Source organism: Pyrus communis, chromosome 10, assembly GCF_041283825.1.
Source record: "Pyrus communis isolate YQ-2024b chromosome 10, ASM4128382v1, whole genome shotgun sequence".
In the NCBI taxonomy this organism is placed as follows: Eukaryota; Viridiplantae; Streptophyta; class Magnoliopsida; order Rosales; family Rosaceae; genus Pyrus; species Pyrus communis.
This window is the reverse complement of record NC_142574.1, coordinates 29,118,781-29,146,182: the sequence shown is the minus strand read 5'-3', so window position 1 is coordinate 29,146,182 and position 27,402 is coordinate 29,118,781. Positions and strand designations below refer to the sequence as shown.

Genomic DNA, 27,402 nt, shown 5'->3' with positions numbered 1-27,402 from the left:
TTTTAAGTTGATTACTTGCGCTCTAAGTTACTCAAACTTCTTGTTATCAAAGGATTATTGCAGATGGGTTAAGTCTGCATTAAGTTCTTTTTCTTGCCTTGTAAGCAAGGACTTTTAGTTCATGACCTTGTATGTTCGAATGGAGGGAGTCCAGAGCCCTTTAATGGAACAATTCACATTCCTATATTATTAGGAAGGTTTAGGACCTCTTATAATCCTACTATAGTAAATTACTATCAGTTAATGTATTTCAAAATCTTGTCCAATGGTTTATGCAGTTCATGACTTTCAAAATCTCTTACCCTAACATCCATAGCCTCCGTCGTGAACTCAAAGGAGAGCTGCATGTGCGCGCGCGCGCGCGTGTGTGTGTGTGTGTTAGAAAAGATACCCGACAACTTAAATTTTTATAGAAAAACATGAATAAGCCTGGTCTAAATAATTATAGGAATGAGCTTACATAAATTTGCATACTTGTGATGCCACTTGTAAATTCATTCTTGTCACACAAACTACATAAACTATCCCAAATTCTGTCATCTTCTGCTTCATTGACTACCAGATCGAGAAACCCTTCACTGCCTGAATTTTTCTCTTCCACATAGGTAAGGGAATTACTTCTATGTCTCCTTAAGACCATCTCTAATCCTTGGCATAACATTTTTAGCCCAAATAATTTAGGTTTTAACCCAGAAACATCTTTTTGCTCCAACCCTAGTCTAAAATTTTAGCCCCATATTATTAAAGAATGAATTTAGGCTAATTTTTTTAAATTAAATTTTTAAAAAATAAATTATGTAGACTATCCTAAAATAATTTTATGAACATTTTAACCTAAAAATATTTAAATTCCGATAAACATTGAAAAATCATTAAATCTACACATAAACTCATGAAACACTATAGAAGAATATGAAACACATAATAGAGATGTATAAACACAAGACACATGAGCAAACACATGGTTTTGGAAGATGGTAGAAAGAAAAATTGGAAGAATTGTAGGAGAAAAGTGAGTTTTGTGTGGATGTTTCGACAAATATATAGGTATTTATAGAGTTTTTGGGTGAATTTTGAGTTAAATAATTTTTTTTATAATCATTTTAACCGTTGAATTTAAATTTGGATCATTAGATTTTTTTTTTTTTTACCATTAGATTTGATCATATTCGATTTCAGTCATTGGATTCAATAGATTTATTGACACGCCCCGACCCCGATATTCCCCGAATACCAAGGTAGGCACGTGCTGGCCGACACCCGAGGGTGACGAAAGCCATTTATTGAGTGCAAATGCTGAAAACAAGGGGTAAATAAGGCTTATAAATATAAAAGAATAATTAATATGCAAATAAGGATCGTGTTCAGAGCACACCTCTAAGCTAGAACACTAAAAGAAAATAATATAAAATTGAATGAAACAAATGAGTGGGTCCTACACCGAGAGGACTCGAAGATGCCGATGCGGAAGTGCCTGGACGTCGGGATTGTATGCCTCGATTCTAAGTCCTGAAGGGGGCGCAAAACAAATATGAGTGGACCAAGTTGATATATATATATATATATATATAAAATAAAATAGTTATCAACATACTAACCCCCAGGTTTTATGAAAACACAAATATAATGATAAACATAGGTTTTCCGAAACCTAGCATGTCGTGCAATATCTCAAATCATAATTCGCATAAATAATAAACACTAGTGAATGTCCGATATAACACTTCAGGCCCCATGCTGGCTCCCCGTCTCTGAGCACACAGTCAGAGGAAAATGCACTTCAGGCCCCTTGCCGGCTCCCCGTCTCTGAGCACACAGTCAGAGGAAAACACACTCCAGGCCCTATGCCAACACCAAACCGTCGCCCGGGACGGACCGGATCTATCCCTACGTCCCGTAGCGGAAAGGACCACTAGGTAAGTACAAAACCAGTGAACATACATATATTGAAAATCAACTTCATAGTATAAAGTCATCCATCGTCTATACTATAAAGAAGTGTTCTAAACATGTTCTAAATATCATATCGTCATCCATCAGATATTCTATAAGAACATGGGTTATAGGAAAAATAGTAATAATTCAAACTAGTCTCAGTAAGCATGTTATCTCAAAACGTTTCATAAAACATAATCGTAAAGTCATGCTTTTCTGTGTATGCAATTCTACCATTAAAACATACATTTTTAGAAGGGGTCCACTCACAGTACTTAGCTGCCGAAGAGCCACGCAACTAGCGAAGACGGAAACGCCACAATTAAACGCCCCTAAACACATAAACGGTACATTTAGTCAAACTCTACTCAAACGATTGAATTTGGGAAAACGGACATCGGAAACGGATTCAGAACATCGAAATTAGCCTAGGAGGGTTCCCGCATGAACACTCAAAAAGTCAACGGTCAAAGTCAACGTTGACCGGTCAAAGTCAAAGTCAACGGTCAGACCGGGTCCGGGTCAACGGGTCAAACGGGTCTGGGTTTGGATCCATGTTGGGTTAAAGGGTTTGGACTTGTCACTTGGGTTGGATCCGGGTTTGGCCTAAAGGGTTTGGGTTAGGATAATTGGGTTTAGGTTTTAGGTGGGTTGGGTTTGGGTTAGAAGGAAAGTGGGTTTGGGTTTGAAACCTTATGGCCCAAAGGCCTTTAAAACAAAATAAAAAAAAAAAATGTTGGGTTGGGCTGCCCAGGGTTTTGGGCTAGGGTTTTAAGTGGGTTGGGTTTGGGTAAAAACAGAAAATGGGTTTGGGTTCTTGAACCTCACGGCCCAAGGCCTAATTAAAAAGGGGAAATGGGTTTGGGCTGCAACCAAGGCCCTAAGGCCTTTTGGGTTTTTAAATGAAACAAAAATAAAAATAAAAAAAAGAAACGGTTGGGCTTTTGGGCTAAAACCCGAAACGGCCTAAGGCCCGTGGGGAAAAAAGATGGCCCGAAGGCCTGGGTGCGCCGGATTCCAAGGAGGGAGAAGGCCGGTTTTCGGCCGGAGAATTCCCAAGCTCCGTTGGAGCTCAAAACTCAACCAAAACATGTCATTCAATATACCAAATTGAAGCCCCGAAGGTAAGGAATCGAAATGTACCCTTGGTTCCCGTCATCGTGGTCGGAGTTGGCCGGAAAACAGCCTGGAAGCCACGGTGTCCGCCGGAACTGGGTAAGATTCAAATGAGCATAACTTCTTCAATACTCAATGAAATTGGGTGAAACAAAAAGGAAAGTTGTAGTAATCAGCGAGACGAAGAGATTAATACCTTGTACGCCGGCCAACTCGCCGTGGTTTGGCTGGAAATTGCCTCGAAAGGGGGTGGCGCTCGCCGGAAAACTGGGAAATGTCTCCGAGGTGGTTTCTTCATGGTTTGACGTCCAAAACACAACCACAGGGTTAGAAAAGAGTTATAGGTGTGGGCATGGGTGTGTGTGTGTGTGTTCTTGTCGGAGGAAAGAGCACCGAGAGGAGGGGGAAAGAGAGAAGAGAGAAGATAAGACTTTTCAGAAAGAAAAAAAGAAAATGGAGAGGGAACCGGGGGACAAAACAGGGGGTGGGCCCCTTGGGCTCACCAATTAAGGTTCAAAAACAATTTTAAAAAGAAAGATATCCCCAAACTTAGTGAAAATACAAAAATACCCATTTTCTTACGTAAATTCCGGAACGGGTTGTTACATTTATAAATATAAAACAAAAACATTAACTAAATTAAATGTGGACCGTTGAATAACCAACATCCCATTTGAATGTGAGCCGTTGATCAACCAAAAGAGTCGTTGGGCTCAATTTTATTTGTAGACAAGTGGGAGACACGCCCATGTGGGTGGGGGCTCCACCACTAATCTTGGCCTAAATCAGGCTTTTTTTTTTTTTAGGTTTTAGGTTTTAGGTCCAAATTAAAACTTGGGTTGGAATGGATTGGGGGGAGAATAGAAAGGGAATTATAGATTTTAGGCCATGAGTTTGAGTTAGCCTAAGAAGGCGAGGCAAGTATAACAGAATCGCCATCAAGAAGACAAAGGCTTCCCATACAAACAATTGCCCTTCCAAGTTGACCATCAGTTTCAACTTATTCGATACGCTTTTTCTTTAAATCAAGCCAAATCAAGGATATGTTATAAATAGGTAAAAATGAGAGAAAGAACTTTTGCTAGATATCAAAGTGGAACAGGAGTAATATATCACATTGTTTATTTTCGTAACTATATTAGACAATGAATAGGGATGAAAAGAGGGGAAGGAGAATATTGATACTATCACTTTTTGCATTTAATCTTGTGTATAAAGGCTTTTATCCGACACCTCTTTAAATGTATGAAGAAAATTTACACCAACATTGTGAAAACCAAACTTCTACTATTAAGCCTACAATTTTGACTTTCATTTTTTTTCATCTTCCACTTGCTTACTTTATATAAACATTCACACTTAGTTCATAACAGGATAACAGTTATTCGTAAAAATAACCATTTCACCATTCTTTTTGAAAACACGAAAGGTTTGCAATAACCAAGCAATGTAGGCACAGTTCCCACATCAATAGAATAAAACAGGGATCAAGATTTTGCCACTCCATATTTTTTCATAATTTAAAAAATCCTTTCGGGATATAATACTGACTAACACATATTTGAGGAACTTTAGAGAAAAATGAAAGTTCTATATATTTGAGGAAGATGGCAATCGATTACATTTGTAAGTTGAAGTCCATTATATACTGAACAATACAAGTTTACTTAACCACAAAGTAATTAATTAATCATCTAACAGACATTCTAACAATTTAGACTGATGTGGCATTGGTTGCAGAGTAACCAATGATTAAGAGACATCCGTCTCCAGACATTGATTTACTTTTGGTAGTGGATAGTAGCATAATAAGCTTTCGAAACACACATGATGTATCAAATCACTGGGAGGGAGCCGTGAAAGGATGTCAACGATTAGCTGCCGCGGCAGATTTGACATGGTTGAAACCTGAAAGGTTGGCTTTGTGTTTGACATGGTTGATAAAATATGATAAGAAAACCCTAGCGAACTTAACAAGTTCTTGATGCCAAGTTTGATTGTTATCTTCTCCGGTACCATAATCTGAACCCCGGAATTCCCTTGAACACAGCTCTCCACAAATCCAAACTCCATTCGTCATCTATTCAATATATGTCACGCTCCCTCGGCATTCGCCATATATAAAACTTCCACATTCCGAATCAAATTACAACCATTCGTAACATAAACCAACACAATTCATTCGTACGACAGCTTATAAGTAAAACGTCAACAGTTAAGTGAGTGAATATTGAATACAAGTGTAAAATAAACTGCTCTTTCGACATTAATAGGGAAGGACTGATTCCAACAGGAAAAGGGACATTAATTACACTGCGGTTTAAAGAATTTAAAAAACGAGTGGAAAAACTGAAGTTAGATACTATAGAATTGAACATGTTAAAAGTGAGAAAATCTAACAAGGGTTCCCCTACTTCCATAATTACCGGCATGTTCCCCGTTAAATTTGTACCGGGGCGCTGTTTTGAGTGACAGTGCTGCTGACAGAACGATCCCTTGGTCTTGTTCTCGGAATAATTAATGGCCTACAACAGACTAGAGTAATGAGCATCTCCGTCATGAAGACCATCATGCTTATCCATACTGATATGGTTTTCTTCCAATGCCATATAAATCTTCTAAATAGGGGAAGTTCTGACTCAAGGGTCACCGATGAATCATATATTTGGGGAATACCGGCACCAGGCTGGTATTCTGCACGTTGTTCAATTGTCACCTTTAAGCAGGCAGTAGGAACATCACCTTCGATAAACCCTCTAAACTTGAGATTCAGATTTTGGGATTCTGAAACGTAGCCGGCAATAAGAGGAACAACCTTAAGGAAAGTCAATATAAGGTGGATAGGCTCACTTTTGAATTGCAACATGCATGGATGGCTCGAACTGGCAAGGGTTCTACCATCAACAGACAGGAACTCGACCCTGACCTACAAATACAAAAGATTCATAAATATAAAATGGAAGCAGAGAATCGGAAATAATTCTTTTTAACTCAGAAACTCGGAAATAGATATACTAGCTCCTTCCGTCCCATTGTATCAACCACTCAACTTCCTTACTTCCCCTGTTGCCAGTATAACAATTCATGATGACAGTGGTATCTCCAAACAAAAAACAGCATCACCAGATTTCTGCGAAAGATCCATGCTTTCGATTAAAGGGAAAGGCTTACTAATCAATCTTCATCTGACACATTGTTCCAAGGTTCCTATGCCTTCTAAAATCAAGTGACAACTGTGATAATCTGGTGGGTCTCCGTTCTGGGGACAAGCAAGGAGAAAACTACTACCGTAACACACCATCTGTACACAATGCTACTTGGAAGCTAACGACTACAATCACCAAACCCAAACTTCTTACACCGTTTACAGATAAAGCGAAACTCTACCATGAAACAGAACTCAAAGCAACCAGTTTCATTATGAATTGACGAAAAACAAAACGCATCATAGAAGTCTGAAACAACAAATAGGAATTCACATTCAAGTGAATTAAGCAAGTTACCTGAAAGGCCCCGAGATTCCTGTTGTACTCCGATTCAGGCAATATGAACGAAACAGTGACCGCCAATTTATGACCAGGAGGTATAACCCGATAGCCCCGGAAACTCTCCCCAGCCCGAACCTTCTCTTTACAATCCGTACCACAACTCACTCCAGCACACGACATCACTGGTACATAAGCCACCGGACTGTGCTTACTGTAATCAAAATTCAACATTTCCTTCATCTGCATTGGCTCCGCCACAATGCACCTCACCAAAACTCCACTAAACAAAATCGACAAGGCCAAGAGACCACACAAGACAATGCCAACATAGCAAGACCAAAACAAACCCCACCCGCACCGCAATGCCACCTTCCAAACCGTATTGTTGTCCTTCAACCACTTGAAAACCAGAGGACTCACATGCCCACTAGCCAAATTCCACAAATTTAACAACTTTCCGATCAAATACCCTCTCCCTCGACGCACAACTTGAAAGGGGTCGACTACGAGCATGTAAGAATTGTTAAAAACCCATATGGGAAATGTTAAGATGCTAACTAATAGATTGATTTGGAGCCCAATTGCTTTGAATATCAATCCTGCTATGAATACAAGAAAGTTAAACGATGGGTCACCGATTTGCGCGGCCGAGTCGGCCGAGTCGGTGGATGGGCCGTCGTTGGCGGCGGTAGTTACAGTCGAACCCTCGTCATTCTGATCACTCCGAGCTTGCGCCGAGCTGCCTCGGTGCCGCGTCGACTCGGACTCCCTCAAATTCCGGGGAAGCTTAAATCTTCTGGCTCGGAAACTGAGCCTGGCGCCGTTGGTGGGGTCAATTAGGGAGGAGCTAAGAGAGGATTCTTCTGAAGTTGAAGCCTTTGAGTCGTCGCCGGATATTGCTCCGAGAGATGGCCGGCGAAGGAGGTGGGTCGCCTGAGAAGGTTTGGAATCGGGAAGAGAGACAGTTGGGGGTGACGTGGATTGATCTGATTCGTCGGTGGAAGGGAAGCCGTCGAGAGCGTCGAAGAAGACGTCGTCGTTTTCGTCTTCGTTGTTTTGGGCGGGAGTTTCGGTAACTTCCATTGCTGCTGCCGCGTTGCGTGGGGTTGGAGTTTGCTATCTTATGAGTCTCAGCCAACCATTAGTTACGTACCCGAAAAATGGTGCGTTTTCTCCTTCTCATTGTTTTACTTCTTTTTAGATAAGCTTTGGATTGAGGAAATACTTGAGCCATAAAACCAAAACTCTCTCTGTGTTTGTTGCTTCTTATCCCTTTCACCTCTTTCAAACAAAACACCATAAATGACACGCCCCGACCCCGATATTCCCCGAATACAAGGATAGGCACGTGCTGGCCGACACCCGAGGGTGACGAAAGCCATTTATTGAGTGCAAATGCTAAAAACAAGGGATAAATAAGGCTTATAAATATAAAAGAATAATGAATATGCAAATAAGGACCGTGTTCAGAGCACACCTCTAATCTAGAACACTAAAAGAATTTGATATAAAATTGAATGAAACAAAGGAGTGGGTCCTACACCGGGAGAACTCGAAGATGCTGATGCGGAAGTGCCTGGACGTCGGGATTGTATGCCTCGATTCTAAATCCTGAAGGGGGCGCAAAACAAACATGAGTGGACCAAGTTGATATATATAGTAATAGTAAAACAGTTATTAACATACTAACCCCCAGGTTTTATGAAAACACAAGTATAATGAGAAACATAGGTTTTTCGAAACCTAGCATGTCGTGCAATGTCTCAAATCATAATTCGCATAAATAATAAACACGAGTGAATGTCCGATATAACACTTCAGGCCCCATGCCGGCTCCCCGTCTCTGAGCAGACAGTCAGAGGAAAATGCACTTCAGGCCCCTTGCCGGCTCCCTGTCTCTGAGCAGACAGTCAGAGGAAAACACACTCCAGGCCCTATGCCAACACCAAACCGTCGCCCGGGACGGACCGGATCTATCCCTTCGTCCCGTAGCGGAAAGGACCACTAGGTAAGTATAAAACCAGTGAACATACATATATTAAAAATCAACTTCATAGTATAAAGTCATCCATCGTCTATACTATAAAGAAGTGTTCTAAACATGTTCTAAATATCATATCGTCATCCATCAGATATTATATAAGAACATGGGTTATAGGAAAAATAGTAATAATTCAAACTAGCCTTAGTAAGCATGTTATCTCGTAAAACGTTCATAAAACATAATCAAAAAGTCAAGCTTTCCTGTGTATGCAATTCTACCATTAAAACATGCATTTTTAGAAGGGGTCCACTCACAGTACTTCGCCATCGAAAAGCCACGCCACTAGCGAAGACGGAAACGCCACAAATAATTTCCCCTAAGCACATAAATGGTACATTTAGTCAAACTTTACTCAAACGATTGAATTTGGGAAAACGGACATCGAAAACGGGTTCAGAACGTCGAAATTAGCCTAGGAGGGGTCCCGCACGAAACTCAAAAAGGTCAACGTTGACCGTTGACCGGGTCAACGGGTCAACGGGTCAACGGGTCACGGGTTTGGGCTTTAGGGTTTTGGGTTAGGGTAATTGGATTTAGGTTTTAGGTGGGTTGGGTTTGGGTTAGAAGGAAAGTGGGTTTGGGTTTGAAACCTCATGGCCCAAAGGCCTAAATAAAAGGGTAATGGGTTTGGGCTTGGCAGGAAAGGCCCAAAGGCCTTGGGTTTTTAAAGAAACAAAATAAAAATAAAAAGGAAAAGGTTTTGGGTTTTGGGCCAGAGACCAAACAGGCCTAAGGCCCGTGTGAGGGTGGAGAACTTCCCGAAGGCCTGGGTACGCCGGAGAAGGACGCCGGAACTCGGCCGGAAAATTCCCAAGCTCCTTTGGAGCTCAAAACTCAACCAAAATATGTTATTCAATATACCAAATTGAAGCCCCGAAGGTAAGGAATCGAAATATACCCTTGGTTCCCGTCATCGTGGTCGGAGTTGGCCGGAAAATAGCCTGGAAGCCACGGGTGTCCGCCGGAACTAGGTAAGATTCAAATGAGAATAACTTCTTCAATACTCAATGAAATTGGGTGAAACAAAAAGGAAAGTTGTAGTACTCAGCGAGGCGAAGAGATTGATACCTTGCACGCCGGCCAACTCGCCGTGGTTTGGCCGGAAATTGCCTCGAAAGGGGCGGCGCTCGCCGGAAAACTGGGAAATGTCTCCGAGGTGGTTTCTTCGTGGTTTGATGTCCAAAACACAACCACAGGGTTACAAAAGAGTTATAAGTGTGGGCATGGGTGTATGTGTGTGTGTGTGTGTTCTTGTCGGAGGAAAGAGCACCGAGATGAGGGGGGGAAAGAAAGAGCACGGAGGAAGAAAGAGAGAAGAGAGAAGAGAAGACTTTTCAGAAAAAGAAAAGAAAAGGGAAAGGGAACCGGGGACAAAACAAGGGGTGGGCCCCCTTGGGCTCATCAATTAAGGCTCAAAAACAATTTTAAAAGGAAGGTATTCCCCAAACTTAGTGAAAATACAAAAATACCTATTTTCTTCCGTAAATCCCGGGACGGGTTATTACAATAAAACCTCTCCTCTTTCTATATATATACGAAGATATATTCATAAATATGGTGTAATTCGTCATGTTTTATGCCTGAGATACCTCCAAGATCGACACAGGTGATGTCAGGATGTAATCATACTATAACACACCTCGCTCCCAAGGCAGGACTAAAAAACAATCCAATAGTTCAACAACGCGTATCCTTTACTTTTATTTTGTGGCTATATCTAATATTTGTGTTAAGAGTGCCTCCGTACCCACTTTTATTTAATGGCTGCATCTAATATTTGTGTTAGAATGCCTCCATATCCTAAGATAGAGTCAAGCTACTTGTAATTCACCATTTTGTTAAGATACAAGATTTCTCATGCCATTGCCTTCACTCGCTTATTTCTCCCTTGTTATAACTCCAATTTGCGAATGATTTTCGTCTATGCGCTCATAAGATTGATCTCTATCCAAAAATACTAAGAGTGACCATGCATGGTCAACACATTTTTAACAACTAACTATGAAAAATCAAACTTTAACTGAAAAATAAAAGAAATCCAAAATTAACGAAATTAAAATAAATTCATGAAATAGTGAGGTACGATAATTGTACAGTGAATTTGGGGAATGGATTTCACATTAGTAGTTTAATAAATTAACCAATAAAATTAAAGAATAAACTTAAAACTAACAAATTATTGAGGGGTTATGTTTAGCCCTTTCAGTTATATATGGTAAATGAATAACTTGTCATTATGCATTAAAAATTAATTTCCTCTATAAATCTGGATGTGGCTATATTTAGCCACTTCGAGTGAAGATGACCTTAGCAAAGAGTATCTAAAAATATTTTTTACTTTTGGATAAACTAGTAAAAAACATTTATTATTGTATAAGGAATAGAAAGAGTGTAAAAATTATTTTTCACTATAGACTATAGAATGACCATAAACTATTAATAACTTGTAGATATCATTGTCTGTAACAAATGAAAGGATTACCGATTTAATATCACCATAATCATTAATTAAACATGTCCCATGTTTATTTATTGGGTAAAGTCTTTTGGTAGTAATTGGTTCATGCATGTAATTGCTTATTCCAACTTGCTAATTGTGCATATAATTTGTGATTGGATCAATCCAACTTTAATTTCGAAAAGGAGTTAAAAGAACTTTAATTTCGAAAAGGAATTAAAGGCGGGGCAGTGGTTCACCACCATCCTCCTTTCATGCACTGTGGAGCGCGGCCACCAAATCTATAATGCAGTGACATGTGTATAAATTTTGTCACAAAATAATGCGTAATTTGTTTGAAGGCCGCCACTACAGGCCTACAGTAACGTTCACGAGGGTACGTCGTCATCCCTTTTGTTACCGACCGTCAAGCTTAATTTAATCCATGTTCAATCGCATCTGGGAACAGTAGAAGAGTGCTCATCGACCTTATAAATGACAAATCCATACACACTGTATTATTCTCACAACAAACTTTTATTAAAGATCAATTAGTACAATTTCATATATAAATGCTGATGATGCAGCAGCTGCCTCGTAAGCTCTTTGTATGCTTCCTTGTTGCACTGAGTTGCTGCCCCGGGACTCGCTCAGCCTCCTGAGTTGCCCCGAGAGGAAGGGGAGTTCAGTTGCTCATATATATATATATATATATATATATATATCCATATCCCTAGTTGGGACATACAAGGACTCATCCATGACTGAATGTATAGGCTCACTAAAGTTTGCGCTAAAGTTTGCAGACATAGCAGTAGATCAGTGTGCTCACCCCGACACCCCCCCCCCCCCTTCTTCCCTCTTCTGTCACACTCAGTTCGAATCCCGCTCCTTGTAGCTTAGATTAGATTCATTAGATTATCGGTTGAGAATCTAAGATCATTTGTTGGATCCAGTTCTTCTAGAGCACAGTGTAGAACTTCATATATAGCTCAAAGTTTCTGCTGATTTCATTACCAAATAAAACTTATATTACACACAGAAAAGTAAGGTCCGCCTTGCCCCTTCATTTTACATGGATTTGTTTTCTGTTGTTCTTTGAATATGGATGCCTTTCAGTTGATGCTCTCCGACAAATTGCTACCACGTTGGGGGCCAAATATTGGAGTTTCGAAGCTGGTGCTGGTGCTGGCGCTTGCCGAATTGATACAGTGGGTGTAACAGAGAAGAAACCAAAGGGATCCCAGAAAAATATCGATTGCGTATGCAACTTTGAGAACAACACTGTTTGTCATGTCGTAAAACTGTATGATTCTGAACTTTAAGTTTCACCTCGATTTTTCCATGACTTAAGAAAAAAGCTATGCCTTCCTTGTCACAAAGCTCTGAATTTCGGTAGTTTCTGCTTAAAACTTTAACTATTTGTTTAACACTTTACAGAATGATCAAGGGTTATAGTTTACCGGGTATGCTTCCACCTCAACTCGTCAAACTTCCTTACCTCCAAGAAATGTACGAGCTATCATATTCGAATTACTTGAGGTTCAAGACTCGGATGATACATATCTTTTTATCTTAATTAAAAGTACATTCCTTTCCGTGTAGCGATTTTTCTTACAACTATCTCAATGGTACAATACCAAGGGAATGGGCTTCGATGAAGTTAACTTACATGTGAGCCTTTTTGAATGTCTGTGATAAGACTTTAATTTTGTAGCTCTGTATATTTATTAGTGAATTTTCGCAGTTCTGTTCTTCCCAATCGCTTATCAGGCGAAGTTTCAAAGGAGTTGGGAAACATTACCACTCTGACATTCATGTACGTTTCAAATCTTGGTTTATCTCAATTTAACTTGAATACTGCCTTGATAATTGCTACTTGACCTATAGATGAACAAAAGTTCCATAGGACATCATATTTGTTATATCAACGTTCTTTTTCGCTTCTTTTATAAATCATTAGGAATCTTGAAGCAAACCAGTTTTCTGGTATTCTTCCTGCTGAGCTTGGGAATTTGGTCAATTTGCAGACTTTGTAAGTCATCACAATTTTTAAAACAGATTACAGTCTTTTATGCTGAGTTGATAGTTCCTTACTGCTTGTTGCAAGTGTAGGTCTATTTCATCCAATCAGCTAACTGGAAGCTTGCCACAGACGTTTTCCGGGCTAAGAAATATAAGACGTTTGTAAGGTTTAATTAGACTTGCTTCTCTTTTATAGCATTATCGTGATTCTCGTGTGTGACAAGCAAACTTCTACTGAAATGCAGCCGAATGAATGACAACAACTTTAACGGAATACTCCCGGATTGGGTGCAGAATTGGAAGCAACTCAAAAGATTGTAAAATCCTTATATTATTTTAGTAAAACAAGCTGTTCCCTTTCGAATTTTTAAAATTTTTGTAGTATGTATTGATCTTTTTTTCTTTCCAAAAACTTGTCTTGTTGAAGAGATATGCATTCAAGTGGACTGGAGGGACCGATCCCATCAAATATTTCTCTTTTGTACAATTTGAAAGAGCTGTGAGTAATTTCGATCCTCATTCTGCTAAGTTGCTATTTTGCGTGATATTTCCTGCAGATTTGATTAATTGTTCTATGCGTTGTGGCGTGTCTTCGTACAGGAGGATTAGTGACACAAATGCGCCAAGTCAGGAATTTCCTATGCTGAGATATATGACAGGCCTAGTAACACTGTACGTTTGAGAGATCTTTGCCATTGAATACCTTGACACGTATACGCCCAAGCGCACACTCACACACATATTTCTATCCAGTAGCTATAACTATGAGCTGTTTGATGCTGATTAGTTAACTAATTGAAGGATTTTGAGGAACTGTAACATTTCTGGAGAGATCCCTGCATATATCTGGTCCATGAAGAACCTGGAGATGTTGTAAGTAATTAAAGTTGTAAAAACTTTACTTTTGATGCTTGAAATTGAATCACCAAACACAGACACATACACGAGTACATGTCTATGAATGAATGTCTGCAATGGAGAGGTGTAATACAGAAGTCTCCCACTCTGCTGATGGAATGAGATATCTTGCCAATTAACTTTTGTACAAGTAAACAAAATTATCCAACTAGAATCAGCACCGTTCTCTGGGGGAGGAATGTATGTCGAGTGCAAACATATAGTTCATTTTTTCAAACAACGTTTCTTAGATGAAATCAACCCTTCAATTTATTCTGTCATATATCTGGTTAATGAATCTGTGTCAGGATTGAGATTAATTGATTGTGATATGTGATTATGTGATTGCTAGGGATCTCAGTTTCAACAAGCTAGTGGGTAAATTCCCATCCACGATAGGAGTTGAGCGTCTGAAATTTGTGTAAGTGAGAAATACAGTAACCAAATTGAGAACTCAGCATCTTTCTTGAAAGTACTGATGTACATTACTAATACTTTGTGTTCCCTTGATTAGCTTTTTGACTGGAAACCTGCTAAGTGGAGATGTGCCAAAATCAATCTTGCGAGAGGGAAGTAATGTGTACGTTTGTTTCCTGACATGCTTCCGATTAATACCTCATTTATTTTTATATTTGCAGTCTACTAAGTTCTAACTTCGTTGTATTAATGGCCAAGTGGACATGATGATGTTTGTTGAAAAGAAAAAAAAAGGTGGACAACATCATTGTGTCTTCCTTGGTTTGGGGAGGAAAACAGGGAATTGTTTTTTGTCTTGAACCATGAGAAAAGCCACGGATGGCTTTGGGGTTTTAATTAAAGGATAGCAATTATCCTCATTGTTTAAGGGAGAGAGTGAGAGCTGAAAAACAGAGGGCAGAGAAGAAGAAGAAATCTGGAGCAGCAACCCCATTTCGAAGAGAAGAATGTGCTCTTCTCTTTGGTTAGTAATCATCCATCAAAGTAATTGTAATAGCTTTGAGCTTTGTATAGAGAAGAAATTAATCACTATATTTTATTCTCTATTTGTTTCTTTGGTGTGTGAGAGTTTTTGGGTGTATTGGGGTTAAGGGTTGTGAGATTGCCAACACTTTGTAAACTCCCATTTGGTTGATAGTGGATTATTGGGTGAGCTCCTACTGCTCCGAGGACGTACTCCAGTTACACTGACTGTGGAGGAACCTCGTTAAAATCTTGGTGTTCTTTTATATTTTGTTCTTGCATTTCCATTTGATAAATTTCCTGTGGGCTAACTTGAGTTGGTTCCAAAAGATTTTGGTGCTATCCTAGCACAACAATTGGTATCAGAGCACTGGTTGCTCTTGGGTACTGTCTAATTGCCAAAAATGTCAGACGGGCAAGATGAGAATCCTTTTGGAAGCAGCTCAGGATTTGCAAGAACTACGGTGCAAAATGCAAAGTTCGAAGTTGAAAAGTTTGATGGCACAAACAACTTTGGGATGTGGCAATGTGAGGTCAAAGATGTGTTGGCTCAACAAGATCTACTTGCTGCTTTACGAGAGAAGTCGGAAGCTATGTCGAAGCCGGAATGGGAGAAATTAAATTTGTGGGCTTGCTCTTCAATTCAGTTGTGCCTTGCAAAAACTCAGAAGTATTTTGTGATGCGGGAGACATTGGCAAGTGTGTTGTGGCAAAAATTGGAAGACAAGTATATGACGAAGAGTGCAGAGAACCGGCTACACTTGAAGAAAAAGCTCTACCGCTTCCAATACAAAGAAGGTACAAAAATGATTAGACACCTTGATGCTTTTAATAAATTGATTGCCGACTTGTTAAATTTAGATAAATCATGATATTTATCTTATACGGAATTTTTGAGGAATTCTTTACTTATGTAGGACTTGTGATTAGGCAACTTGTATTGGATGGTCAAACTTGAATTGAATACTTTAACTACATTTGTGATTTGAGATGTTGCTGACATTTTCATACTGCATGCGATTGCGACACATAGAATAGACGTTAACGGTATTCATCTTCCCTTAAAAAAGTCAGCAAAACATGCAGGAAAACAAGAAATTAAGCAAAAGCAATAGATATACACAATTAAATTAAGTTAGATTATTTTAGAGTATAAACAACACAATAATTCAATAGAATCATCTTATTCATGATAATTATTTCGTTGTAGACTTGTAGTGCTATCAAATTATCAATTCATATATACCAATATTATAACATGTGTAACAAGTCACAACTAAAAACATAAAATGCACAAAATCATGCTTAATAATCAAACACGTAACTATTAAAGCTAACTATTAAACAAGTAAAACATAAGGTCGATCCATATCTTTTGACATTGTGCGTATTTGAATCCGATTTAATAAATATTTGTTTTGTATAAAATAACATTTAGGTCTTAGTTTCACGTACTTTTGACCAACGTTAGCCGTCATTGAATTTAGTTAGCTTTTATTAATCTAACTAATTAAAACGTTGTTTGAACGACGTTTAGTCGATAGTCAATCGCCAATTCGACATGCACATGAAAAGTGAGAAAATATTGGTTAAAAAATGTTATTAAATCACTTAGAAAAACACGAACAATTAACCAAAGCAGGAAAAATGCTTATGCTTATTGCTTAAATTGTTGACAAAGTGTGTCATGAGGACACGAGGCTTATACAGTTGTGGTTTTCTACTTGTACAAGAAAGCTCATCAATTAATCAATAATTAGATAGTGATTTAATCCATGATTATATCACCAAGTTGCACTATCTTGCAGCATGCAGATACTATAATTTTCTCAACAACGATCGTAATTAAATTGAAATTAGCACATATATGATTAGATAAATTGAGCATAAATATACAAATGTAATATCTAACAAAAACATTTGCTAATTTCTGCCGTTGTTTTTTTTTTTTTTTTTTTTTTTCGGTCAGCAATGTTCTCTTTGGAGGTGATTTTAAATGACTGAAAACGTTTTTAAATAAAATGCTTTAAAGTTTCAAAAGCACTTAAAGTGACTTTTTAGTATTCACTTCATTTTTAGTTTTTTTTTTTATGAATGATTAGTTCCAAAAATCTTTTCAACAAAACCGCTTTTATAGAGATAGGACTCACATGTGTGTTGGTGAACCCTACCTCTATTAGAAAGATCGTACAAATAATGGTACAAATAGATGGTAAATGTAACATTACTCTTAAAAAATATAAATGAGTAATGCTAGTTAAACCAAGTTTTTATACCATGTGATATGTCATAAGAAATAAACACGCTAACCAATATTTATTAATAATCAAATTATCACCAACTAATCATATGATTTATAAAATTTAGTCTAAAAAATTTATCCCTTAATATTAACATAATATAAATATAATTTCGAAAAAAATCAATTTTGGAATGGTCAAACGGTGAAATTCCGTGCCATGACGCGCGTTGAACAAGTTGTACGGTGCCTTACATTTTCGGGTCTTAATATGAACTTGGATTCTTTTAATCTAGATTATTTTAAATAAATGTGACGGCTGTCATTTACTATTGTGATATGTGTACTCTTCAATCCTCTAATCTAGATAATATCATTTATTAAAAAAATAAAAAATAAATCTGACGGCTGAAATAAAGTCTTAAATAAAAAATATGGCTGGAATAAAGTCTTAAATATGTTTCTTCCAAAACCGACAGCCTATATCCTTTCGGACCACATATTACTTATAATTTTGGATCATGTCATGAATTATAAATTGGCTGAGATCTTGTCATGAGATTCATATTTGTTTATGTTCAAATTAATTCAAGTGGTATTTCTTTGATTTTATTATTATTTTATATTTTACTCTAATTTGAACTCACAACGTAATGGGTAAAAAAAGAAGATTCTGCTATTTAGTACTGTAGTCTAATGTTATTCATCTTCACTTGTAAGTGAGATGTCTTAGGTTCAATTATTGCCAAAAGCGAATCTGAACCACATTATTGCTAGCATGTTGTGAGGCTTTGCCCATCTCCCTTCCTTTTAGTGTAGATAATATAGTTTGTTCGAAAAAAAATAAATCCTAATCACTAACACAATTCATCATTTACCGTGAGTTTCATTATTTTAGAAAGAAAAAAAAAAACATTTGTTATAGTATGAAATAAAACAAGAAGTGTTTAATAAATTATATTTGCATACAAAGAAAAACAATGTCAAAAGAGTTCAATAAATTTTCACGTGTATGACTATGTAATGCAATTTTGATACGAGAATTGATATTAAATTGTGAGTTGGGAGAGAGATTATGGAGTCTCACTTTTGAGAGAGACCCCTTAGCATTTCTCTTACTAGAAATTGCAAGCATGACGAGATAAAATTATTGCGGAGTGCTAACAACTTTGTCATTTACCTTCTCATTTTTTCACATGCCACATTTTTTTTACTAGCACGCAAAACTATAAGTTTAATTACTTATTTATTGACAATCTAAAATACTCATTATACTAAAAATAGTGGAATTTAAATATAATAAAATTTTCAGCTTTTGACTTTTAGTTAAGTATGGCATGAGGAAAAGTGAGAAGGCTGAAATGAGAGACTAAGTTAGGAAGGTTCCTAGCATGTTCTGAAATGAAAATGCAAAGAAAATCATCTATTTCGACTACATATATAGCTCATAACATCTGTCACTACTATAAAATAAACTCATTAATCAAATACTTATAATTTAATTATTAACATTCATATTATATGATTTCAAAATTATTTTATTAAAAGATTCGGGCAATCAAAATTGACTTATGGAGAGAAAACGACAAAAAAAAAAAAGTTCAACCTTTAGCCTTTGGGAGGTCCACACACACACACAACCGCACCCCTTTGGGTTTCCAAAGAAGCCCCTACATTTGCTTTTTCTTTGCAGGGTAAATTCTTTTATACGTGAGACTTCTTATAATAAAAAAATTATTATTTTATACTTTTCATAATAATTTATAATATTGATAAGAAAATTAACGTTAAATTGTAAAGGGGATTTCATCTCATTTTCCAGAGGGTCTCCGTACACTGTATCAAATATTCTATTCCATTCCATTCTATCAAAATTGTCGATCCCATCTACATCACGAAATTAATGTTTCCCTATCCGGATCTGGGAATTTTCTCAATTGTCAACTGCATGAATTGGCTGACTGCCCCCTGAGGAAAAGCATAACATGAGGAAAAGTAAGAAGGCTAAAGATGGGAGACTAAGTTAGGAAGGTTTCTAACACTTTTCAGAAATGAAATGTTAAGAAGATCATCTATTTGGATTACATATATAGCTCATAACATCCGTCATTAATATAAGATAAACTCATTAATCAAATACTTATAATTCAATCGTTAACATTCATACCATGATTTTAAAATTATTTTATTAAACCACGCAACCAAAATTGAATTATGGGGAGAAAACGACAAAAAGAAATTTTAACCTTTAGGAGGTCCACATGCACACACAACCTCACCCTTGGGGTTTCCAAAGAAGTCCCTACATTTACTCTTTCTTTGCAGGGTCATACGTTGTATTTGGGAAGATGTTACGGAGATTTTTTAATATGTGAGATTTTTTATGAATTTTTTTTATTTTATATTTTTTATAATAATTTACTAGTATTTGTCTACATATTTTGTGTGTATAAATACATTTTTTTAGAAAATGAGAAGGAGAGAGGGGGAGAGAGACAAAGTGGAGGGTGTGGGAGGTTTTTGTTTTTCGGTTTTTTATTTTATTTTATTTTATTTATATAATATTGGAGGCATTTTAACATCACTTGTAGGTGAGGTTTCAATTAAAAACAGTAAAATTTGGACCTGTGAAATTACATTATTGCCCATCAATTTTTTTGTTTGATAGAAGACTAAGTAGTTTTTTCACAATCTTTTGGTTGACAAAGAGAGTTTCATTAATTAATAACTAGCATTTGCCTACACATTTTATGTGTGTAAACACATTTTTTTTTTTAAATGAGAAGGAGAGAGAAGGAGAAAGGGAGAGAGAGAGAGAGAACGTAGGGGAGTGAGATGTTTTTGTTTTTGGTTTTTTGTTTTATAAATATTAGATGTATTTTAACATCACTTGTAGGTGAGGTTTCAATAAAAAAATAGTAAATTTTGAATTTGTGAATTTACATTATTACCTATCAATTTATTATTTTTTGGTGATAAAAGATTAATTTGTTTTTTTACCTTCCTTTAATTGGCAAAAAGAATTTCATTAATTAATAGAGATTTATAATATTAAGAAGAAAATCAACATTAAACTGAATCGGAGATTTCATCTCATTTTTTCAGAGCGTCTCCGTACACTGTCTCACTTATTCTATTCCATTCTATCAAAATTGTCAATCCGATCGACATCACTAAATTGATGTTTCCCTACCCGGATCTGGGATTTTTCTTCTATTGTCAACTACATGCATTGGCTGACTGACCCCTGGCTTGTTCAAAGTTACCAGCTTTGCAATACCACCGGCCTCGTTGGTACAGTACTATACTGCCCAAATCTTTCAGAGGCCAGGACTCTTGTCCCCCACTTTCACCATCCCAGGACTATATTCCCACATCTTCAATCTTCTTCGCTATGTTGCCCAAGTGCAGCAGCTTCTCTGCTGTTCTGGTTATTGTTTTCAGCTGCAGCTTCAGCTTGCTTAGATTTTCTGAGTCTGTGGTGCCCCAGGATGAAGGTAACAGCTAATTTCTTACTCTTTTGCGTAAAAATTCAATTGGATTGGTGCCAAAATGTGTGGGGAGATGAAAAGTTTGAATCTTTGGATGTTGCGCTCTGAAAATTTGGAACTTGCTTTTTGTTCTTTTTGCAACAAGAATCAGCCATTTTTTCTGATATTTTGTTCTTCGATTTTCTCTGGATACTTGTAACTTAAATTGTTGTGGGCATAGTTTGTTTTTCTTTTATGTGACGTTCAAAGGCTAAAGATTAAGCTAGTTCAACACTAAATTATTTGCCATCTGTGAATGCCAGAAACTCATTATTTTCTGGAATATGTATATCTGTACGTGATGGTTCCTTTTAATTGTGGATAGTTGATGCTCTCCAAGAAATAACTGAAACGATGGGTGCAAATTATTGGAAGTTTAATGGCGATTCTTGCGAAATTGACTCGGTTGGGGTAACAGAAGAGACACCAAAAGGAGCTGAGAGTAGTATTCGTTGTGAATGCAACAACAGTGTCTGCCATGTCGCAGAAATGTACAGATCCCTCATCTTATTACTGAAAAGTTTTTACATGATTATATATCTTTGCATGATATAGATTGGTATATTTTGTAATTACTTAGCCGGAAACAAGAAAAGAAAATAAATCAAGAAAGTTTTTATGCTTGTTTTCTCTATTTTTCGGGTAAACTGTACTGACCTCTGATGGGGGTAGATCGAAACCGTGAACTACAAGAATCCTCCTTGCAGTGCTAGAACTTACTTTGGCCGTCCTTGTCTAATAGGTGCTAGAAGAAGTTCTGTTGCTAATGTTAAACTTGGCAACGGTAATAAGCTTGATGTTCTTGACCTTTTGGAGGTTAGTGTAGTTTGCCCATATTGGTATTCCGACTAAAGGAAGGGCTTTTTCACAGAAAGAGAATAATTCTGAATGATGACCACTAATCATTCATTTGAAAGCAACCCCCTTTATGATTGTTCTGCTTCCTTAGTTACATTGTACTCTGCTTAACACTCGAATTTATAATTTTGAATCTGACAGAGTACTCAAGGGTTATAGTCTACCCGGCATGCTTCCACCTCAACTTGTCAAACTTCCTTACCTTAAAAAAATGTAAGGGCATGCTGTAAAGTTCAAGAGTAATATGACTAATGTCTGATTACTTTGTTCTGTGACCTTATTTCTTGTGAAATCCACTTCACTGTCTTCTTCTTCCCCTTTGTGCAGTGATTTTGCTCTCAATTATCTTAATGGTACAATACCAAAAGAATGGGGTGTAACGCAGTTGACTTCGATGTGAGCTCTTGTCAACTTTATTTTATTTTATTTTGATTACGTACTTCTCGTTGTAAATTAAATAGAAATTCTATGCAGCTCTCTTCTTGTGAATCGCTTATCAGGGGAGATTCCGAAGGAGTTGGGAAATATTACTACTCTTACATACCTGTAAGTTATATATTTTCTGTTTTCTAGGTTAATAATTTTTTAGGCATGGACTTATGGTAAATAAGATTGGCAGGCTCTCCATCCCTTCTCTCTGGTTCACGTTCTGTTATTACTTCAAAAGCTGCAGAAGCTTTTATATTTGCATCCATTGGGAAATCGTTTTTGCGCAGTCAATGAGAGTCATTCTGGCTTGCTCTTTCTAATCTCAATATTCTTTCTTTTTTGACAATCAGGCATCTTGAAGCAAATCAATTCTCTGGAGTTGTTCCCCCTGAGCTTGGAAGATTAATCAACTTGGGAACTATGTAATGCAATTTTCCTTGGAAAAAATTGGTTCTTGATATTTTTTTACTACACTGTTAACACTTCTTTGAAGGATGGATGATAGGTAAAAATTGATGGTTCATTGCTTTGGCATTGGAATTGCAGGATGTTGTCCTCCAATCGTTTGACTGGAAACTTACCGACTACATTTTCTGGGCTAAGAAATTTGACAGACTTGTAAGTTTTTAGTGTATTTGTTTATAATGTCTAATAACCTGCTTACATGTCAACTGATACCATTTTATTGTCCGATGCAGTAGAATAAATGATAACAACTTCAATGGAACAATACCTGATTTTATACTGAATTGGAAACAACTCCAGAGATTGTAAGATCATTCTCTTTTGAAAAAATTCAGACCTGCTGTTCAAGACATCATAGATGATCCAAATTACTTCAGACTTATTTGTTTCTATCGTTTCATGTATGTGTATGTCACATTTATATTTGGATGATTGTAGAGAAATGCATGCGAGTGGGCTTCAAGGACCCATCCCTTCCAATATATCTCTTTTGAGTAACTTAATAGAGTTGTGAGTACACGCCTTTTCAAGTTTTCTTTGTAGCTCTAAGTAGTTCTATTTCTTTTTATTTTTATTGAATTGCTTGTTTTTATTTCTTGTGGTGCCTACGTAGGAGGATTAGCGATATAAATGGGACAGAGCAGGGTTTTCCTACCTTCAAAAACACAACAGGCCTAGTAAGATTGTACGTTGAGTGTTTATATCATCAAATACCATGAAGGCGTTAGTTATATTTACCTTAGTTGGTGGTTTTTCTAATGCTGTTTAGTTATGCATTGTAGGGTTCTCCGAAACTGTAACATTTCTGGAGAGATTCCTCCAAACGTCTGGACTATGCAAAACCTGGAAATGTTGTAAGTAAAGCGTGTGAAGTGGGGGACCGATTACGTTGTTGTCTTATGACTGGGGGTGCATTTTAATTATATTTTGTGTATTCTGATTGTGACAGCGATGTTAGTTTTAACAAGTTAGCAGGGGAAATTCCAGCCTCATTGAACTTAGAGCGTTTGAGATTCCTGTAAGTATAACCTTTTCTGATAGATCTAGCTATAAACTATATTTTAAGAAATGCAACCAAATGAAACTTAGATTTTTAAGTTGGCGTGTGCTTACTTATTTTTTCTTTCATTATATAATCTAGTACTGAATATTTGATGCTTTCTGTAGATTTTTAACTGGCAACTCTATGAGTGGAAGTGTACCAGATTCAGTCTTCAAGGATGGAAGTAATATGTATGTCCGATACTTATTTTTGATGTTTCATCTTATTTCTTCTTCTCTTTTGACATATGGCACTCTTTGATTTCAAATTGGAAAAAGTATTGTTGTAAAATCCATTACAATAAATTATATGGCATCTCTTGGAGCAACATCATTTCTAGCCTTATGTGCTTTTTCCTAGACAGAGAGTGACCTTTTACGATTTGTTTTTTGCGTGCAGTGATCTTTCGTACAATAACTTCACATGGCAAGGCCCCGAGGAACCTGCTTGTCAAGGGAACCTGTCAGAATACTTCTCTAGTAAATATTTATGTTTTATACTGGCTTTAAATGGATATAAACTGATTGTTGTTTCACCCATTTCCCTTTTGTTAGGAATCTAAACCTGAACTTGTTTCGGAGCTCTTCAAGAGAGAACAACTTGTAAGATTGTCTTTCTCTGTCTTGCTTTCTTTTGTTGCATTATTCGATCCAAAGATGTCCATATGTGCATGGCGTACATTCCATGTTAATGTATATTTTTCCACTCAATTATGGCAGAAGGAGAGGTCTTCCATGCTTGAAGAATCTCAATTGTCCACGATGTAAGGATATATTTAAGATTGTACAAGCAATAAAGTAAATTCTTCTCAACCGTCCGTAGTACATTATTATCCAGCATTCTTTCATATCCTCTCACTTATATTTTTATTTTAATGTGTGATGCCAGATTCAACGTGTTTGCATGTTAATTGTGGTGGAAATGACATTACTGTCAAAGGAGACAAAGGAGACATTGTGTATGAAGGAGACGGAGGGGTTGAAGGTGGCAGTGCAAAGTATTTCTTAAATGATAATTATTATTGGGGATTTAGTAGCACTGGAGACTTCATGGATGACAATGATTTCCAGAATACACGTTACTCTGTATCTCTGCCATCTTCGAATCTCTCTGGATTATACAAAACAGCACGCATATCTCCAATTTCAATCACTTATTTCCATTATTGCTTAGAAAATGGTAACTATACTGTAAGTCTTCACTTTGCGGAGATACAGTTCACAAATGACCAAACGTATACTAGTCTTGGCAGGCGCATTTTTGATATCTATGTTCAGGTAATTGGTCATATTGTTACGAAGGTATATTTTTTGAAGTCACAAAGAGGTTTAACGTTAAGCACTTTGTCTCAGGATAAAGTATTGCAGAAGGATTTCAATATTGAAGATGAGGCGAAGATGGCTCAAAAGCCCGTAGTATTACAAGAGCACAATGTCAGTGTGACAAATAATATCTTAGAGATCCGATTCTATTTTGCTGGTAAAGGCACAACAAGGATTCCTGAAAGAGGAGTATATGGTCCCCTTATCTCTGCTATTTCCGTGGAATCTGGTGAGACATTTTGATGAGTTCTTCTTCTTTGCCGTATTGTAAAGCATTCGTGATAAAGCATGCTTGAGAAAAGGCTTGGATGACAACATATTCAACTTTGTTGACGGTTTCTTTTGTTCAATTTTGAAAGTTTTATGTTTGCCTACCAGGACATATCATGCCCTTTCTCCTTATATGTTATTCCAGTTAACTAAATGATTTTTTCCTTTAAGCAGATTCCAGAGATTGCTCAAGTGGTGGAAAAAAGGGAACTACTCACATTGTCACAGGAGTTGTAGTAGGAGCATTTCTCCTAGTATTCGTCATATTAGGAATCCTTTGGTGGAAAGGGTACTTGGCGTGCAAAAGGGGAAGAAAGAAAGGTGCTTGATCTTTCAAATGTGCCATTCTCAGATTCAGTGATTTGTATTGATAATTTCCAGTAGAAAATGAAATGAAGTGAAAACTAACAATTAGACGTTTTGTTTGCTCAAGCAAGGAATATATTGATGAATAACACTTTGCATGCTCTTATTCTTACCTCCTTGAACAGATAGAGACGGACTTGATGGGCAGACAGGGGGTTTTACTTTAAAACAACTAAAGGCTGCCACTAATGACTTCGATTATGATAACAAAATTGGAGAAGGTGGCTTTGGTCCTGTCTACAAGGTACTTAGGAACCTGTACATTGAATTATTTCCATTTACATGAGATACGTAATTCTGAACATGGGTTGGGTGCAGGGTCAATTGCCTGATGGTAGAGTGATAGCTGTTAAGCAGCTTTCGTCCAAGTCAAGGCAAGGAAATCGTGAGTTCTTAAATGAGATGGGCATGATTTCTTGTTTGCAACATCCGAATCTTGTGAAACTTCATGGATGTTGTATTGAAGGTGGTCAGTTATTGCTGGTATATGAGTACATGGAGAACAATAACCTCGCACGAGCTTTGTTTGGTGAGTATGATGTCAATTATTCAACTGTATAAGTATGGTTTTATCCTTTTAATTTCATTTTGCTTCACTAGACTGATTTCTAGACTTCTTCTTCTATATTCCCTGAGTACTTGAGTTTCATTCTTTTCGGAACTATCTGTTTACATAATTTATTTATAGATGAACAGAAAGTTAGAGTGAGCAATATTTTCTTTGATATAATTTTGTAGGCCGAGAAAATCATCTTAAATTAGACTGGCCAACAAGGCTTAAGATCTGCATTGGGATAGCAAGAGGACTAGCTTTTCTCCATGAAGAATCTGTACTTAAAATTGTTCACCGGGACATCAAAGCTACTAATGTGCTGCTTGATGAGGACTTGAACCCTAAAATATCTGACTTTGGATTGGCAAAGCTTGATGAAGAGGAGAAGACGCACATAAGCACCCGAGTAGCTGGGACCATGTCAGTTGCCACTTGCCATATCCTTGTTTACATTGACTTCTTGTTATACTTGCAGCGGAATCTAGTTAATTTGGTGAATATATTTTTTGAGTGACAACATATTGGGATCTTGTTTTGCAGAGGATATATGGCACCGGAATATGCACTATGGGGTCACCTGACCTACAAAGCGGATGTTTACAGTTTTGGAGTAGTGGCCTTGGAAATCATCAGTGGGAAGAACAACAATAATTATATTCCGAATGATAATTGGGTTTGCCTTTTAGATTGGGTACTCTTACCACACCCTTTTCCGTTTGATCCATTTTCACATCCATTCATCTGGTTGTTATCCTTAATATTGATTCAGCGTGAAACTACGATGAACATTTGCAGGCTTGTCATTTACAACAAACAGGACACTTGTTGGAGCTGATCGATGAGAGGTTAGGTTCTGAGGTTGACCAAAAAGAAGCAGAGATCATGGTTAAAGTAGCTCTCCTGTGCACAAATGCCTCTGCATCACTTAGGCCTAGCATGTCCGAGGTGGTGAGCATGCTTGAAGGACAAATCCCCGTCCCTGACGTGATACCAGAACCGAGCACCTATAAGGAGGATTTGAGATTTAAGGCTATGAGAGACCTGCACCGCCAGCGGGGTGATCATAGCTCGAGTATTGCCCAAACACAAAATTCAACTACTGTCCACACGTTCGAATCTACCTCTACAACTGGACTCGACTTCTCAGAAATCAACTCGGAATCAAGACCCTCTTGAGAACTAGTGGAAGTTCAACCATGTTGTATTGGTAGTCTTTGTAAACGCATATGCAGATTTGCTGTCCATATTTCTTTCTTGTACATATATATACGGAGTTTTGGAAGAATGTTGGCAATTTTTAGGTTCCATTGTTGTATCTGCAAAAATCCTTATATCAATTGAGATTCAAGTTTAGTTCATGAAATCTCAATAGACTTGTTTATATAATGGGTAGTGCTATCCACATTTTTTTTTATCTTCCACACATTCTTGTTAATTTTTATCGACT

At 37.2% G+C, this 27,402-nt stretch overlaps 3 protein-coding genes and 2 long non-coding RNA genes across 11 annotated transcripts; 3 read left to right on the top strand and 2 right to left on the bottom strand.

Moving 5' to 3' along the window:
• Positions 1-1,310: 1,310 nt before the first annotated feature.
• Positions 1,311-9,896, bottom strand: LOC148693849 (uncharacterized). Of its 2 annotated transcripts, XR_015952781.1 has the most exons (4): positions 9,652-9,896; positions 9,482-9,550; positions 2,206-2,267; positions 1,311-1,509 (listed from the first exon to the last, which is right to left on the bottom strand). It is a non-coding gene; the product is annotated as an uncharacterized LOC148693849 (long non-coding RNA). The 2 variants fall into 2 exon arrangements; XR_015952782.1 differs by lacking the exons at positions 9,482-9,550; positions 9,652-9,896 and adding an exon at positions 3,079-3,128.
• LOC137730032 (seipin-2-like) lies at positions 5,295-7,842 on the bottom strand. The gene is made up of 2 exons (XM_068469101.2): positions 6,555-7,842; positions 5,295-5,977 (listed from the first exon to the last, which is right to left on the bottom strand). The coding sequence occupies exons 1-2, from the start codon at positions 7,620-7,622 to the stop codon at positions 5,492-5,494; spliced, it is 1,554 nt and encodes a 517-aa protein (XP_068325202.2). The 5' UTR covers positions 7,623-7,842; the 3' UTR covers positions 5,295-5,491.
• A 2,291-nt stretch (positions 9,897-12,187) lies between the features above and the next one.
• On the top strand, positions 12,188-12,776 carry LOC137729418 (uncharacterized). Its single transcript, XR_015952587.1, has 3 exons — positions 12,188-12,326; positions 12,461-12,532; positions 12,626-12,776. It is a non-coding gene; the product is annotated as an uncharacterized LOC137729418 (long non-coding RNA).
• A 61-nt stretch (positions 12,777-12,837) lies between these two features.
• LOC148693848 (uncharacterized) lies at positions 12,838-14,626 on the top strand. The gene is made up of 11 exons (XM_088678122.1): positions 12,838-12,856; positions 12,911-12,920; positions 12,984-13,055; positions 13,136-13,207; positions 13,291-13,362; positions 13,473-13,544; positions 13,646-13,717; positions 13,847-13,918; positions 14,295-14,363; positions 14,457-14,522; positions 14,581-14,626. Exons 1-11 carry the CDS (start codon positions 12,838-12,840, stop codon positions 14,624-14,626), a joined length of 642 nt encoding a protein of 213 aa, XP_088534248.1.
• A 5,559-nt stretch (positions 14,627-20,185) lies between these two features.
• Positions 20,186-27,318, top strand: LOC137728063 (putative LRR receptor-like serine/threonine-protein kinase RFK1). 6 transcript variants are annotated; one of them, XM_088678439.1, is made up of 25 exons: positions 20,202-20,617; positions 20,976-21,141; positions 21,393-21,466; positions 21,650-21,721; positions 21,836-21,904; positions 21,983-22,054; positions 22,288-22,359; positions 22,484-22,555; positions 22,636-22,707; positions 22,841-22,912; positions 23,016-23,087; positions 23,185-23,256; positions 23,352-23,420; positions 23,570-23,635; positions 23,844-23,906; positions 23,999-24,046; positions 24,164-24,207; positions 24,333-24,721; positions 24,797-24,995; positions 25,211-25,357; positions 25,528-25,646; positions 25,721-25,931; positions 26,141-26,375; positions 26,496-26,646; positions 26,751-27,318. In XM_088678439.1, exons 2-25 carry the CDS (start codon positions 21,109-21,111, stop codon positions 27,129-27,131), a joined length of 2,874 nt encoding a protein of 957 aa, XP_088534565.1. In that variant the 5' UTR covers positions 20,202-20,617; positions 20,976-21,108; the 3' UTR covers positions 27,132-27,318. The 6 variants fall into 6 exon arrangements, with proteins under 6 accessions (XP_068323050.2, XP_068323049.2, XP_088534562.1 ...); XM_068466949.2 differs by lacking the exon at positions 21,393-21,466 and having other exon boundaries at positions 20,186-20,617; positions 22,639-22,707; XM_068466948.2 differs by lacking the exon at positions 21,393-21,466 and having other exon boundaries at positions 20,186-20,617.
• The last annotated feature ends 84 nt before the right edge of the window (positions 27,319-27,402 follow it).